Below are 15,145 nucleotides of genomic sequence, written 5' to 3' on the forward strand. Positions count from 1 at the left end.
TAGTTAATCGTGCTTTATTCTTTTTACTTGTCTTATACCGACTTAGTTCAGGACATGGTCTGTATGTTAGTCTCCACTAGGCTGATTATGTCATACCTGGCTCAAGTAATACTTACTTATCTTGGGGATTCATTGTTAGGATCTAGCGCTCTAAACACGCGAAAAGAGCAGTGGAAATTAACTAGATCCTTCTAGAAGATCCATACAAAGGAAGAAAACAACATATACTAAGTTTGATGAGAGTTATACCTTTGCTGTGTGCCCTTCGTAATCCCGGCAGTAACATTTCTTTGGATGCAGATCTCAGCACGATCAAGTGGTCATGCTTTTATGGTATCTACACGAACAAGCCTTCGTTTGTCTCACAAACTCACGAAGTGGAGAAGAAAACACTTAACCTTGTGCTAGCAACCCTTTCTAGGAGGTTCGGCTAAGATAGGGAGGAAGAGAGGAAGATAATATGAACACTTCAAGTTTTTTGGCCAAAAATAATCAACACACCTTTTGTACTCTCATAGAATATCAAAAGTCCTTGTGCCTTTTGATCTTCCTTCATGAATTCAATTCATGAAGAGCCTCTTGATCTCCTTCATGAATTGACTCTTAGTCATCTTTCATGAAGAGTCTCTTGCTCTTCCTTCAAGAATTCAAATCATCAGTTGAATACTTCATAAGTCAATGGTCATTTTCAAAATTGACCTTCCATCTTCCTTGGTGAATTTGAGTTCACCCAATGAATCTAACTCATTGATTCTCATCAATCTAAATTGACTCCATGAGTCTAATTAATTGCATGATTGGCTCTTATGGTTAATACTAACATTCATGTTATTAGTGCATGTGTCCAAGGTACAAATCTCTTAACATGTGATGCTTTGGCCAAAAACTTTGAGTAACAATCCTAATAAGTAGTCATAGGGTATGCATCTCTTTATAAGGTATGGTGAATCCTTTGTTGACTACTCAACACCTTTGGGCACTTCAGCTTATACCTAATCATCCCGGGTCCACACCTCCTTGGAGATACTTGCTTAAAATGTCAAAGTATAAATCTTCATGACTAAAATAACTTAAACACCTCAAGTCGAAGGAAACATGCAATCGAGCTACAGTAAGAGCTTCATTGACATGTCCATATATGTAGAGAACCATATAATCTTACTACAGGTTACTCTAATGAAGTAGTTACTATAACTAGTATCCATATTTAACTCTCGATATCCCAATATCTCCAACTAGTGAGAAATAGCTATTTGGTTAGATCAAGGAGTATAACTCATGTTAGTCTCACAGAATTGATGATGTCTTAACACATCAATTCATCGACTAGGGAAGATTTCAATACATTCATAATTACACCTATAAAGATGCTCACTAGTGGTGATTCAATCACAAGTTCTCTCATCCTATGATTTCATATTATGGACATTCAGTAATGAGTTAAGATCGAATCAAACATATATAAAGTGTCCACTCAAATAATGAATATTTATTTATCCAATAAATAGTATATTCCATAAGATGATTGTCTTAGGATACTTCTCAAATATAACATAATATAGCATCTCAACTAAACAAAAAGTTAAATTGACTAATTTCATTATGCTAGTGAGTGTACATGATTGCAATGATGATCCTAACATGGAAATGGTTTTTTTTTATTACATACAAATCGTCAAATTGGTGGACTTACAATGTTCAAGTACTTTTTATGTCATTGTGGATATCTTTCTTGTGATTATGGACTTATAATATAAATAGGTAATATATGACAATGGATATCTTTATTAAAGTTCAAGTGTCTATTTATAAGTGCTTGGTGTGCATCCAAAGTGCTCAATGGGCATATATTGTTCTCACTATAAATGTCTTATTTAAGGCTCCAATAGTCCAAATGGCATTCCACCCGTTGGCACCTGCATGCCCAAGGCATCAGCTAGAGGGCTCCCCATTCGACCCGTCTTGAAACACAGACCAAGGAGTTTGATATGCGTGTGAGTCCATAAGTTTGGAAACTTTGACGATGTAAGGAAGCTGATTGGCAGGAGTCCCTTTTTGCGGGGGTGCATCGCTGGCCGACCTAGATCTATTGTGAAGGGTTTGTGCTGGAGCATGCTTATCGGAACCCGAAAAATGGTGAACTATTCCTGAGCTAGGCGAAGTTAGAGGAAACTCTAGTGGAGGCCCAAAGTGATACTGACGTGTAAATTGTTCGTCTGACTCGGGTATAGGGGTGAAAGACTAATCGAACCATCTAATAGTTGATTCCCTCCGAAGTTTCCCTCAGGATAGCTAGAGCTCGAGTGGGTGAGTTCTATAGGGTAAAGCTAATGATTAGAGGTATTGGGGGTGCAACATCCTCGACCTATTATCAAACTTTAAATAGGTAGGATGGTGCAGCTGCTCCGTTGAGCTGCATCGAGGAATCGTGAGCTCCAAGTGGGTCATTTTTGGTAAGCAAAACTAGCGATGCGGGATGAACCGAAAGTCGGGTTATGGTGCCCAACTATACACTGACCTAGATAACACAAAGGGTGCTGGTTGATTAAGACAGCAGGATGGTGATCATGGAAGTTGAAATTCACTAAGGAATATATAACAACTCACCTGTCAAATCAACTAGCCCTAAAAATGGATGGCGCTTAAGCGTGTGACCCACACTCAGCCATCAGGGCAACTGCAATGCCTCGATGAGCTCAAAACTCAGGGCGTGAGCTCGGGCGGAGTGACCGTCAGTGTGGATCTTGGTGGTAGTAGCAAATATTCAAATGAGAACTTTGAAGGCCGAAGAGTTAAAATGTTCCATGTGAACGGCACTTACACATGATTTAGCCGATCCTAAGGGACGGGGAAGCCCATCGGAAAGCACGACTCTATGCCAGCTCTGAAAGGGAATCAGGTTAAAATTCATGAGCCAGGACGTGGCGGTCGATGGTAATGTTTAGAATTCTAGAGACGTTGGCAGGGGCCTCGAGAAGAGTTATCTTTTCTGCTTAACAGCCTATGCACCCTGGAAATGGCTTAGCTGAAGGTAGGGTTGAGTGGTCAGAAGAGAATCGCATGTCGTGCGTCGTTCGATGTGCCCCTGACGACCCTTGAAAATCTAGAGGACCATGTGTCGCCCACGCCCGATTGTACTCATAACCGCTTCAGGTCTCTAAGGTAAACAACCTCTTGCCCACGGAATAATGTAGGCAAGGGAAGTTGGCAAGATGGATCCATAGCTTCAGGAGAAGAATTGGCTCTGAGGGCTGGGCATGAGGGTCCTGGTCCCAAACTCATTAGTTGTCGGTGGATTGCTCAAGCTACTCTTGCAGCGATAGTGGGTCGCCACATGGTGGCTAGGGGAAGGACTTAGATTGGCTCCCCTCTGGGGGACCTTCCTCAAGCGTCGAACAGTCAACTCAGAACTGATACAGACAAGGGGAATCCAACTGTTTAACTAAAACAAAGTATTTCATTGATCCTTGCGGATGCTCACGCAATGTGATTTCTTCCTACTGGTCTAAATGTCAAAGTGAAGAAATTCAACCAAGTGTCGATAAACGATGGGAGTAACTATGACTCTCTTAAGGTAGTCTAATGCCTTGTCATCTAATTAGTGACGTGCATGAATGGATTAATGAGATTCCTACTGTCCCTGTCAATTATCCGTCGAAACCATGGCCAAGGGAACGAGCTTGGCAGAATCAGCAGGGAAAGAATGCCCTGTTAAGCTTGACTCTAGTCCGACTTTGTGAAATAACTTGAGAGGTGTAGGATAAGTGGGAGCCGGCTCGCTGACAAAATTGAAATACCACTACTTTTAACATTATTTTACTTATTTCATAAGTCAAAAGTAGGAACAGACCCTCCTTTTGGCTTGAAGACCCACCTCATGGGTCAATCTGGTTGGAGGGCATTATCAGGTGGGGAGTTTGGTTGGGGTGACACATCTATTAAAAGATAACACAGGTATCCTAAGATGGGCTCAACAAGAATAGAAATCTTGTGTGGAACAAAAGGGTAAAAGCTCATTTGTTTTGATTTCTAGCATGAATATGAACCATGAAAGTGTGGTCTATCGATCCTTTAGGCCTTCAAAATTTGAAACCAGAGGTGTCAGAAAAGTTACCACAGGGATAACCGGCTTGTAGCAGCCAAGCGTTCATAGCGACATTGCTTTTTGATCCTTTGATGTCAGCTCTTCATATCATTGTGAAGCAAAATTCACCAAGTATTGGATTATTCACCCACCAATAGGAAACATGAACTAGGTTTAGATCATGTTGAGACCGATTAATTTTACCCTACTGATGATTGTGTCGTGATAGTAATTCGACCTAGTATGGGAGAAACCTTTGATTCACACAATTAGTCATCTCGCTTGGTTGAAAAACCAGTGGAACAAAGTTATCATGTGTCGGATAATGACTAAATGCCTCTAAGTCAGAATCCTAGTTAGCAACTCGTGCCTTTGTTCGCCATTGGCTTCTTGACCCTTCGTAGGGGTGTTCGCCCCCTCGGGCATGTGTCTTAGGCGCAACCCTTACGGCAACCCTTACGGTGGATATACCGCAAGTGGTTGCTTGTGATCACAACTCTGCATCGCAATGGATATAAGTGACGGTGCATTGTAAGAAGTAGAGTGACCTTGCTACCACGATCCATTGAGATCCAGCCTCTCATCGTGCGGATTCACCCCCTCCCAACATCCTTTGTGCCTTACAACTTATAAGCTCGAGGTTTGAACATCCAATCTCAAGCTGCACCCTATCAAATAACGGAGGTGCCCTGTGCCATGATAATTCAGAAAGCGGAGACACCCTATGCCATGATGATTCGAAAAGTGAAGGCACCGTGTGCCACAATGGTTCAGAAAGCGGAGGCACCCGGTGCCTTGGTGGTGCGCAGAGTGAAGGCACCCAGTGCCATGATGGTTCAGAGGCACCTAGTGCCATGATGGTGGGCAGAGTGAAGGCACCCTGTGCCACAATGGTTTGGAAAATAGAGCAACTAGTGCCTTGGCGGTGCGCAGAGCAAAGGCATCTAGTGCCATGATGGTGGGCAAAGCGGAGGCACCTAGTGCCTTGATGGTACACAGAGTGGAGGAACCTAGTGCCTTGTGGTGGGCAGAGTGGAGGCACCCAGTGTCATGATGGTGGGAAGAGCAGAGGCGCCCAGTTCCTTGGTGGTATGCAGAGCGAAGGTACCCAATGACACCCAGCTAGTGCCACGATAGTTCAAACAGTAGAGGCACCCAGTGCCTTAGTGGTACATAGAGAGGAGGCACAGAGTGTCATGATGGTGGGCAGAGCGAAGGCACTCAATGCCTTGGTGGTGCGCAGAGTGGAGGCACCCAGTGCCATGATTGTGCATAGAGCAAAGGCACCTTGTGCCTTGGTGGAGCACAGAGCGGAGGCACCCAGTGTTATGTTGGTTCGGAGGCACCCAGTGCCATGATAGTTGGCAGAGCGGAGGCACCAAGTGCCCTGATGGTTTGCAGAGCGAAGGTACCTAGTGTCATGATGGTTCTGAAAGCGGAGGCATCTAGTGCCTTGGCAGTGCGCAGAGCAGAGGGACCCTATCCCTTGGTGGTGCATAGAGTGGAGGCACCCAGTGCCATGATGGTGCTCAAAGCAGAGGCACCCTGTGCCTTAGTTCATGTTGGTTCAGAGGCACATAGTGTCATGATGGTTCGGAGACACTCAGTGCCATAATGGTTCGGAGGTACCCTGTGCCATGATGGTGGGCAGAGTGGAGGCACCCTGTGCCACAAGTGGAGGCACCCTGTGCCACAATAGTTCAAAAAGAGGAGGCACCCAGTGCCATGATGGTTCACAGAGCGGAGGCACCCAGTCCCATGATAGTTCTAAAAGTTGAGGCACCTAGTGCCTTGGTGGTGCACAGAACGAAGGCATCCTGTGCCTTGGTGGTGCGCAAAGCGGAGGCACCCAGTTCTTTGGTAGTGCGCAGAGTGGAGGCGCCCAGTGCCTTAGTAGTGCACAGAGCTGTGGCGCCTAGTTCCTTGGTGGTTTGCAAAGCGAAGGCACCCACCCAGTGCCACAATGATTCGGAAAGCGGAGGCACCCAGTGCCTTGGTGGTGCGCAGAGCGGAGGCACCCAGTGCCTTGGTGGTGCGCAGAGCGGAGGCACCCAGTGCCATGATAATGGACAGAGCGGCCTTGATGGTGCGCAGAGTGGAAACGCCCAGTGACTTGGTAGTGCGCAAAGTGGAGGCACCTAGTGAAATGATGGTGGGCAGAGGGAAGGCACCTAGTGCCTTAGTGGTGCGCAGAGCGGAGACACCCAGTACCATGATGGTTCGAGGCATCTTATGCCATGATGGTGGGAAGAGCGGAGGCACCCTATGTCATGATGGTTTCATAGAGTGGGGGCACCTAGTGTCATGATGGTTTGGAAAGCGAAGGCACCCAATGTCACGATGGTTCGAAAAGAAGAGGCACCCAGTGCCTTGGTGGTGAGCAGAGCAGAGGCACCTAGTGCCTTGGTGGTGAGCAAAGCAAAGGCACCCAGTGCCATGATAGCGGCTAAAGCGAAGGCACCCGGTGCCTTGGTGGTGCACAGAGTGGAGGCACCCCTTGCTTTGGAGGTGGGTAGAGTGGAGGCACCCAGTGCCATGATGGTGGGTAGAGTTGAGGCATCCAGTGCCATGATGGTGCGTAGAGCAGAGGCACCTAGTGCCATGGTGGTGCGCAGAGCAGAGGCACCTGTGCCTTGGTGGTGCGCAGAGTGGAGGCACCCAATGCCATGATGGTGTGTAGAGCAGAGGCACCCTGTGCCTTGGTGGTGCGTAAGGCGGGGGCACCCATTGCCACGATGGTTTGGAAAGCAAAGGCACACTATACCTTAATGGTGTAGAGAGCAGACACACCCTATGCCTTGGTGGTGCATAGAGCGGAGCCACCCAGTGCCATGGTGGTACGTAGAGAGGAGGCACCTAGTGTCATGGTGGTGTGCAGAGCAGAGGCACCTTGTTCCTTAGTGATGTGCAGAGTGAAGGCAACTAGTGCCATGATGGTGCACAGAGCCGAGGTACCCTGTACCTTGGTGGTGCGTAAAGCGGAGACACCCTACGCCTTGGTAGTGCATAGAGCGGAGGCGCCATGTGTCATGATGGTCCACAGAGCGAAGGCACAATGTGCCTTGATGGTGTGTAGAGCAGAGGCACTATGTACCTTGGTGGTGCCGCTCCAAGGTTATCTGTGGCGACAACTTATTCCTCCACAAGGTTGATCAATAACAAAAAAAAAAAATCATCATGAATGGTCCCTTCGAACCATATGTCTGGCACTGAGGGTTGCCCCCATGCCACTCTATAGATGTATGTGTCCATCGGCTTGTTCCTCTACAAGGTTGGTCAATGACAAAAAATGTCATCTTGAACCCCTTTCAACCATATGCTTGACACCAGGGGTTGTCCTCGTACCACTCTATAAATATATGTGTCCGTCAGCTTGTTCCTTTGCAAGGTTGGTTGATGACAAAAAAATATCATCTTGAATGACCCCTTTGAACCATATGTCTGGCACCGGGGATTGCCCATATGCCACTCTATAGATTTGTGAGTTCCGTCAGCTTGTCCCTTCGGAAGTTTGGTCATTGACAAAAATTGTCATCCTGAATGGCCCCTATGAACCATATGTCTGGCACCGGGGGTTGCCCTCGTGCCACTCTATAGATGTGGGTTCTGTCAGCTTATCCCTTCGCAAGGTTGGTCTATGACCAAAAATGTCATCCTGAATGACTCCTTTGAACCATATTCTTGGCACCGAGGGTTGCTTCCGTGCCACTCTATAGATATGTGAGTTTCTCAGCTAATCCTTTTATAAGGTTGGTCTATGACAAAAAATATCATTCAGAATAGCCCCTTTGAATCATATATTTGGCACTGAGGGTTGTCCTGTGCCACTCTATAGATATGTGGATTTCGTCGGCTTGTCCTTTCTCAAGGTTGGTCGATGATAAAAAATATCATCCTGAATAACCCCTTTGAACCATATACTTGACATCGAGAGTTGCCCCTTGCCACTCTATAGATATGTGTTCCATCAGCTTATCCCTTCGTAAGATTGGTCGATAAGAAAAAATGTCATCCTAAATGATTCTTTTAAATTTTGAATTATGTCTGATACCAAAAGTTACCCCCTACCACTCTATAAATGTGTGTTCCGTCGCCTTCGTCACTATTTTTCACAATAAATAGGTTGTGTAACATAAATCCACCTAAAAACGCCTGTGGATAAAAAAAAATCGTTTTAAGTCAAGAGTAATTTTTTCATGTAGATCTTGTAAATTCTGTGATATCCTTATTTGTGTAAAATGAAAAAAATTTAGATCTCAAAATTATGAGGAAAAAAAAATAGTTTCACGGATCTATGAGTTTTTTAAATAATAAAAAAAAGAAATAGCTGAGAGAAAATAAGGCATTTTTAAATTTAAAAGTAAAGGGTGTATTTTGGGAATTTTTAAAATATTTTGGAGTTATTAGTTTACTGAGAGGCATTTAAAGTGTGTGGAAGGTGTCTGTAATGCAAATAAGAAAAAGAATAATATAAATAAGAAAGTAAATATCACAAAAAAAATTTTAAAAATAAATGATTTGTTTAGATTGGTTCATTCGTAATAAATAGAATTAAATTGAAAAATATTTAAGATTGTTGCATCTACAATAAATCAAATATTATTTTTTTTATTATTTCATAATTAATATTTTTATTTTATTAATTTATAAGAAATAATTATAATCTTGATTATTTAGTCTATTTTCTTTGTTTAGAATATTTATTTCTATATTTACCATTGAGTTGAGTTTAAAAAATAGATTTTCCTAATTCTTGGATGGTTCAATAATTCGATTTTAGCATTGTATGAGTATGATTTAAGAATTTAAAAAGTAAATAATAAATTAACTTTTCAAAATTAGGGGCACGGTGAGAAATTCACCCATACTTAAATTATAGTTTTTCAAAATATCTTATAGTTGCACTATTGTCATTTTACCCCTAATATTTTCAAAAGTATGGTTCAAATATTTCCTATAAGGCATTGCCAGCACTTCACTTAAAGAGGTAAATCAGCAATGTTGATGAATGAATAAGTGTAAATTAGTAACAGTAAACTATAAAAGGTATTTGTATGGATAGATAATGATAGCACAAAGTTATAATGCTTCAAATAGAGATCACTTGAATCCAAATGTTGTCTAAAGCCAAAATAGATATGACAAAGAAATTGTAAATACCTAGAGAAATTATTGAGTGAGATTATCTTGGTTTCTACAAACAATTGAATAATTCAAAATACCACATTAACTGAAAAACCAAGTAAATCCAATTAGATTCCACCATGAATGATTCAAAGCCACAAGCTCTCTTTTGACGTAATATTTTTTTTCAATTGAAACATTTTATTGAGCTATTCAGAATTTATTTTAATTTTTATTTATTTGGAAAATAATTAAAGATTAATTTTTCTAACTAGTCGAATTAAGGGCATAAATAATCTCCATTTCATTGAGTAGATTGTAAGTAAACTAATTTAGTCCAAATTAGAAACACTAAACTCATATATAGCTCAAGCACGTGTAAATAATAATTCGTCCAAAACTATCTTTTAAAGTGAAAATTGAATTCCAAGCTGCATGTCTACAATTGGGGCAACACCCTAGTTGAACCAATAAAAAATCAAATTGGGCTAATTGGGTAACCTTCTAGAATGTCATAATATGAGTTTATATTGTCCCCTCGGATAGGTCTAGTGGCTAGCGCATGAGGTGTTGTCATAATGAGGTCTGGGGTTCGAATCTCGGTAAAGCCGAGGTAAATACCTTCCTTATGTGTTAGTCACTATTTCAAAGACTAGTAGCCGCCCGTGATTTACCTCCTCCGTGTTGGTCTTGAGATGAGTTGGCGGGGTACTGGGGGCGGACGTATTCACCTTTTTCCATAATAATATGAGCTTATATTGCCTTAAGACTTGGTTGAGTTGAAATACCTCTCTCATGTGGTGTCATATTCAATTTTTTGATTTACTTCTCTACAAATGGGGTCGAGTGTGAGATGTTCGGACTCAACATATAACCTTTTGCCAAATAAGATGGGCTTATATTGATAGTTTTAAAAGCCTCAAAAGTTTCTCAATTAAGATTTTAAAATAGAAAAACAACTCATTTTGTGTCAATTTTTACTATTGACTTTTATATAGCTAATTGTACTTTCATTTCAATTCACTCAATTTGAAGTTGCTTCCTGTTGGAGTGTATACTAAAAGCCTAGCTTTTGTAAATATTAATTTGTTAAAATAAAAGAATCACATTAGTCAATATCTGTATTTATTTATTAAATGTAATTGTTCAATTAATTTATATAGTAGACAACATGGAGTGTGGTGTCACACTCAAAAGATCATGTTGTCGGTTCTCTATAAATTATAAACAGTTGCTCGCGACTAAGATAGAAAGGAACAAACTATCAGTATAGTCGTAGTGTAATTAAGTATTAGTTTATCTTGACTAATAAATTACACTAATACACTTTAAGTGTATTGAGTAGGATCATTTAAGTATGTTCTTTTGTACTGACTTAGTAAAAGAACTAAACCTTAGTTATTATGGAAGTGTGTGCTCTTAATCTTAATATAATAACAAGCACATATATTTAATATTTATTTCTTTGATTTATCAAAGGGTGAGGTTTGGTTTATAAATCAATATGCCCGATAAGTTGGGAAATGATATTACTTATAGTGTGTGTTGTTGATTATAAAAGGAATCTGTATCCTAGTTATTTAGGTTGAGAATGTCCCCAAGAGGAGCTCATAATGATTGCTATGTTAAACCCTGCAGGTGGACCTAGTCCGACATGACAATAAAGTTGAGTGATACTACTCTTGGAGCTAGATATTAATTAAGTGAGTTGTCAGTAACTTACTTAATTAGTAGACATTCATAATCTTAAACACAGAGAGACTAACACACTCATGATAAGAAGGAGCCCATAATGTAATTTGGGATTGGTGCAGTAGTACAGTAATAACTCTCTAGTGGAATGAGTTATTATCGATGAACTTGAGTTGTGTGTTCGAGGCGAACACGGGATACTCAAGTTCATCGGAAGGCCAAAACCAATTTCTCCTCTAGGTCTCTGTCGTAGCCTCATTATAGCCTCAAGTCCATCCAAATGTAAGGCTCTTCTTGGTGTCCAAGAAGGGGGTCGGACCATTGCTTGGTGACCAAGTAATGGCCGGCCACATCCTCTTGAAGGGGCCGACCCTATAGCTTGGTGACCAAGCTTGTAGGGGTCGGCCATAATAATTCAAAAAAGGAGGGTTGTTTTGAATTTTTAAAATCTCCTCTTTGTAGAAAACTATAAGTTTTAAAAGAGAGATTTTAATTTTTAAAACTTTTCTTATTTGAATTAGGCCACTTGTTTAAATAGAGAGTTTAAAAGATTTTAAAACTTTCCTTTTTTTAACCATCCTTATGGTTTAAGAAAAAAAAAAAGGAAAAGAAGTTTTAAAATTTAATTCTATTACCATGTTAAAAAAGAAAATTTTATAAGAGAGTTTTTAAATTTTAAAACATGGTTTTAATTTTTTAGAAGCTTTCATTTTTTAACTCATACTTTAGGAAAGAGAGCTTGTAAATTTTATAAGAGGATTTCTTCTTGTAAAATTTTTAAAAATTATTTTTCCTTTCCTTTTAATTGTGGCCGGCCACCTTGCTTGGTGCCCAAGCAAGGGCCGGCCAATAGGATTAAACCAATCCCAATCCTAAACAAAATAGGATTGATCATAATCATTGATTGGTGATTGATTCAATCAAGAGGAAAGAAAAGCAAAAATAAAAAGGGAAAAAGAAAAACTCTTGAATGATTTTATTTTTTGTAAAAGGTTTTTCCTTATTTGCCTTGGGCAAGTAATATAAAAGAAGGGGTGAGGGGGCTTCATGAGACACAACTCTTATTCTTTTGCTTGGGTGATCTCTTGGTGTGGCCGGCCCTCTCCCTTCTTCCTCTCCCTTTGCTCTCTTCTCCTTGGTGGTGGTGGTGGTGGCCGGATTTTAGAAGAAGAAGGAGGAAGCTTTTGGGTGGTGTTCATCTTGGAGGATCGTCGCCCACACGACGTCCAAGGCGAGGCGAGGAATACGGCAGAAGATCTCGAGATCATTAGCTTACAAAGAGAAGATATAACTAGTATTTTTCTTCCGCATCATACTAGTTATTTTTCTTTGTATGAATTCTAAATACAAGAGGCAATTAGATCTAGTTTATCGAATTTATTTTTCGATTTTGTGTTTTCTTCTTTTTCGAATTTGTGATTTGATTGTTCCTTTTGGTTAACCTAGAGTTATTTAAGGAAATAAATATTAGCTTTCCTTAAACGGTTTTGCCTAGGCGGTGGTGGTTGCTCCCATATCCAAGAAAGTCATGTGCCTCGCCATGCAGTCCTGGAAGCCAATTTTAGAAATTAATATTTATGGAATTAATAACCTAGGTAGATTTGAATCAATAGTGTTAAGTTCCGCTTGCGATTCAAATCTAAACCATTAAGAACAGATAAGTTAAATTTGGAATCAATGATGTTAAGTTCCGTCTGTGATTCCTTATTTAACTTCTAAAGAACATAATAGATTATTTAAGGAAATGTTCGACACTTATACAAAATTTTTTTTACAATGGAACCGGTACGTTTTCTTAGGTTTAACCAACACTTCCTTCTCCTCTTTTGTCACCATAATATTTTCAAATCTTCTAATTGAAAGTGCTTAAGATGAAGACAAAGATTATTGTATCTTACAAGACCGCTGTTGATAAAACATAAATATAGAGGCGTGGTAGTATTATCTTAAAATGAGATTCTAACACTCGCTTTGACCTTATGGTTAACCTTAAGGATGTGTCAACTACTTAAAGATGCACTAACCAAGTCTCATGGACCCCATAGGTCATTCAAATTGATAAATAGTGGTTCATTTGCCACTTGAGAACGCGGGGTTGAATTGTGAGACTATTAAAATGTAAATCCCTTGATCCTGTGTACCTCACCCCACTTAGTATTTGTCTGTTCAGTTGTCATGATTTACCTTCTTTGTGATGGTCAAGGGTCGGATGTGACAATGGTACTGAGGGTGAGGGATTTCGTTTTTTTTTGTTTTTTTTGTTTTTTTTTCCACTGACCAAGTCTCATGACTATAATTGAAAATGATTAAACTAAAAGAGTGTCAAACTACCTAAAGAGATGTGTTGACTAAATTCAAAGATTAAATATTCGGATACCAGATGACTCAATTATCCAAAAGAGTGTATCGATTGATTAAAGAATCAATAATTAATTATCTAAAAAGGGAGTGTTAAACATTATGATTCCGTGTAACTCATCACTCATTGAATAAAAACTGCACTAACAATAATCATCAATGAAGATATCAAGTGTTGGATTAAATCTGATAAAGAAGGTATTTCTTCATCTGCATTTCTAATTCTTTATAAAAAAATTGAAACAAATTGCATCATTAGATTACCCAATCACCCTAGATTCATGCATTTATTTAGGCAGGAAATTAATGAAATAAGATAAGAGTGTAACGTAGCCAAAATAATTGAATTATATGCAACTCATGCTAAAGAATTTATATCTTGATATACATCTCAACATGAATTATTCATGATTCTGAACATAAAGCACTCACAATATTATGTGCATGAAATTCAGTGTAACACATTTAACCTCTAGTTCAAGTAGTAGATTAACCTTATTATAACAGGATAAATTTCACCACAGGCACTGTCCCAACCTCTCACAATAAGGTGGTGGGACTAGTGGGTCTCACCATCCCAATGTGAGAGGTTGGGGCAATGTCTATACAGGCAGGATCGAATTAACCCTATAACAAATACACAAGTAATTAAAGATGACCAAGCATCAATCTCCTCCTCTTGTAGTTAGCCTTGAAGCATGCCTGCCTCAGCCTCTTTGTTCGCTCTGTCAATTCCATCTCCGGATTATCCTCTATCATTCTTTTGTGCTGCTCCAAACTCTCCAACTCACTTCTGATGCTTTCCTCGAGCATACCCTTCCCCAACTCCTACAGCAAAAGTCCACCATCACAGTTTCATCAGTAAACAAATTCATGCACTCAGCAAGATTACAATTTAATTTGTTAACAAATTAACCCTAAACTACAAAACCTTAACATTGTGGATGAGAGACTTCAAGCTTTTCATCTTCCGGTGAGGCCACCTCGCGATCCCTAGCTCACGGCATCGCTTCTTTAGCACCGTCAAGCCTACATTCATCTCCTTGGCAGCCTTAGTTATTGGCATATAAAAGTAGTTTTTGATCTCCTCAAACCCTAAGTTGCCCAACCTCATCGGAGACTGCCTTTCAGCGGACTCCAATGTCCTAACCGCAGCCTTAGTCTCCTCATCCCGGTCGACCGCAACACTTTTATCTTCGTGAGGCACAATCACGTTGCACAAAGCAACATGTTCGAAGTCATCTACAGTCGAAAGAGAGGGAGGCGAATACTGAAACGAGTCGAAATCCATATGGTCCAAGCGATCAAGATCCGACACATAGTTGTTTAGCATGTCGTCATAAGGAACTAAAGGGAGATCAAAATGGTCGAACCAGAGACTCTCCGGCAAAGGCATGAGATCGCTATTATCTGGCTCTGGGTAGTTCCTGCAGACGCTTCAATTGAAATGAAGATGATAAAAACAACTAGAAATCAACAAAGGAAAGATTAATAAATAGAAAATGACAATATTATATTGATCGACGTACTCGAGAAGACGAGGGAAACCTTGTGAGGGATGATCCTCAAGGTTGTGGGACACGTCGTCACCAAGGAACACGAGATTGTCCACGCAGTCGAAATCCATGGAGCAGAAGAAGAAGAAGAAGAAGAAGAAGAAGAGTCCGTAGAAGATCAGGGAGAAGAAGACAAAGACATTTATATTGACAAAACATGCATGATGACAAGGATAGATTAAGTGCTGAAAGCAGACCATTAAGGAGGTGTTTAGTTAATTAATTCTTGGCTGCGCCAGCGGCTAATTTTAATTATCGTGAATGCAATTAATTAAGCTAAATTTCAACGTACGCATGCATCGCATGAATGCATGCATGCATGCATTAGCAT

At 40.4% G+C, this 15,145-nt stretch overlaps 1 protein-coding gene and 1 pseudogene across 1 annotated transcript; one reads left to right on the plus strand and one right to left on the minus strand.

Annotated features, from left to right (window-relative positions):
• Nucleotides 1-1,526: 1,526 nt before the first annotated feature.
• LOC121993494 lies at nt 1,527-4,681 on the plus strand (annotated as a pseudogene).
• A 9,225-nt stretch (nt 4,682-13,906) lies between these two features.
• Nucleotides 13,907-14,885, minus strand: LOC121990946 (protein RKD3-like). Its single transcript, XM_042544988.1, has 3 exons — nt 14,788-14,885; nt 14,190-14,685; nt 13,907-14,086 (listed from the first exon to the last, which is right to left on the minus strand). The coding sequence occupies exons 1-3, from the start codon at nt 14,883-14,885 to the stop codon at nt 13,907-13,909; spliced, it is 774 nt and encodes a 257-aa protein (XP_042400922.1).
• Between the last annotated feature and the right edge of the window lie 260 nt (nt 14,886-15,145).

Source organism: Zingiber officinale, chromosome 6B (assembly GCF_018446385.1).
Source record: "Zingiber officinale cultivar Zhangliang chromosome 6B, Zo_v1.1, whole genome shotgun sequence".
Lineage (NCBI taxonomy): Eukaryota > Viridiplantae > Streptophyta > Magnoliopsida > Zingiberales > Zingiberaceae > Zingiber > Zingiber officinale.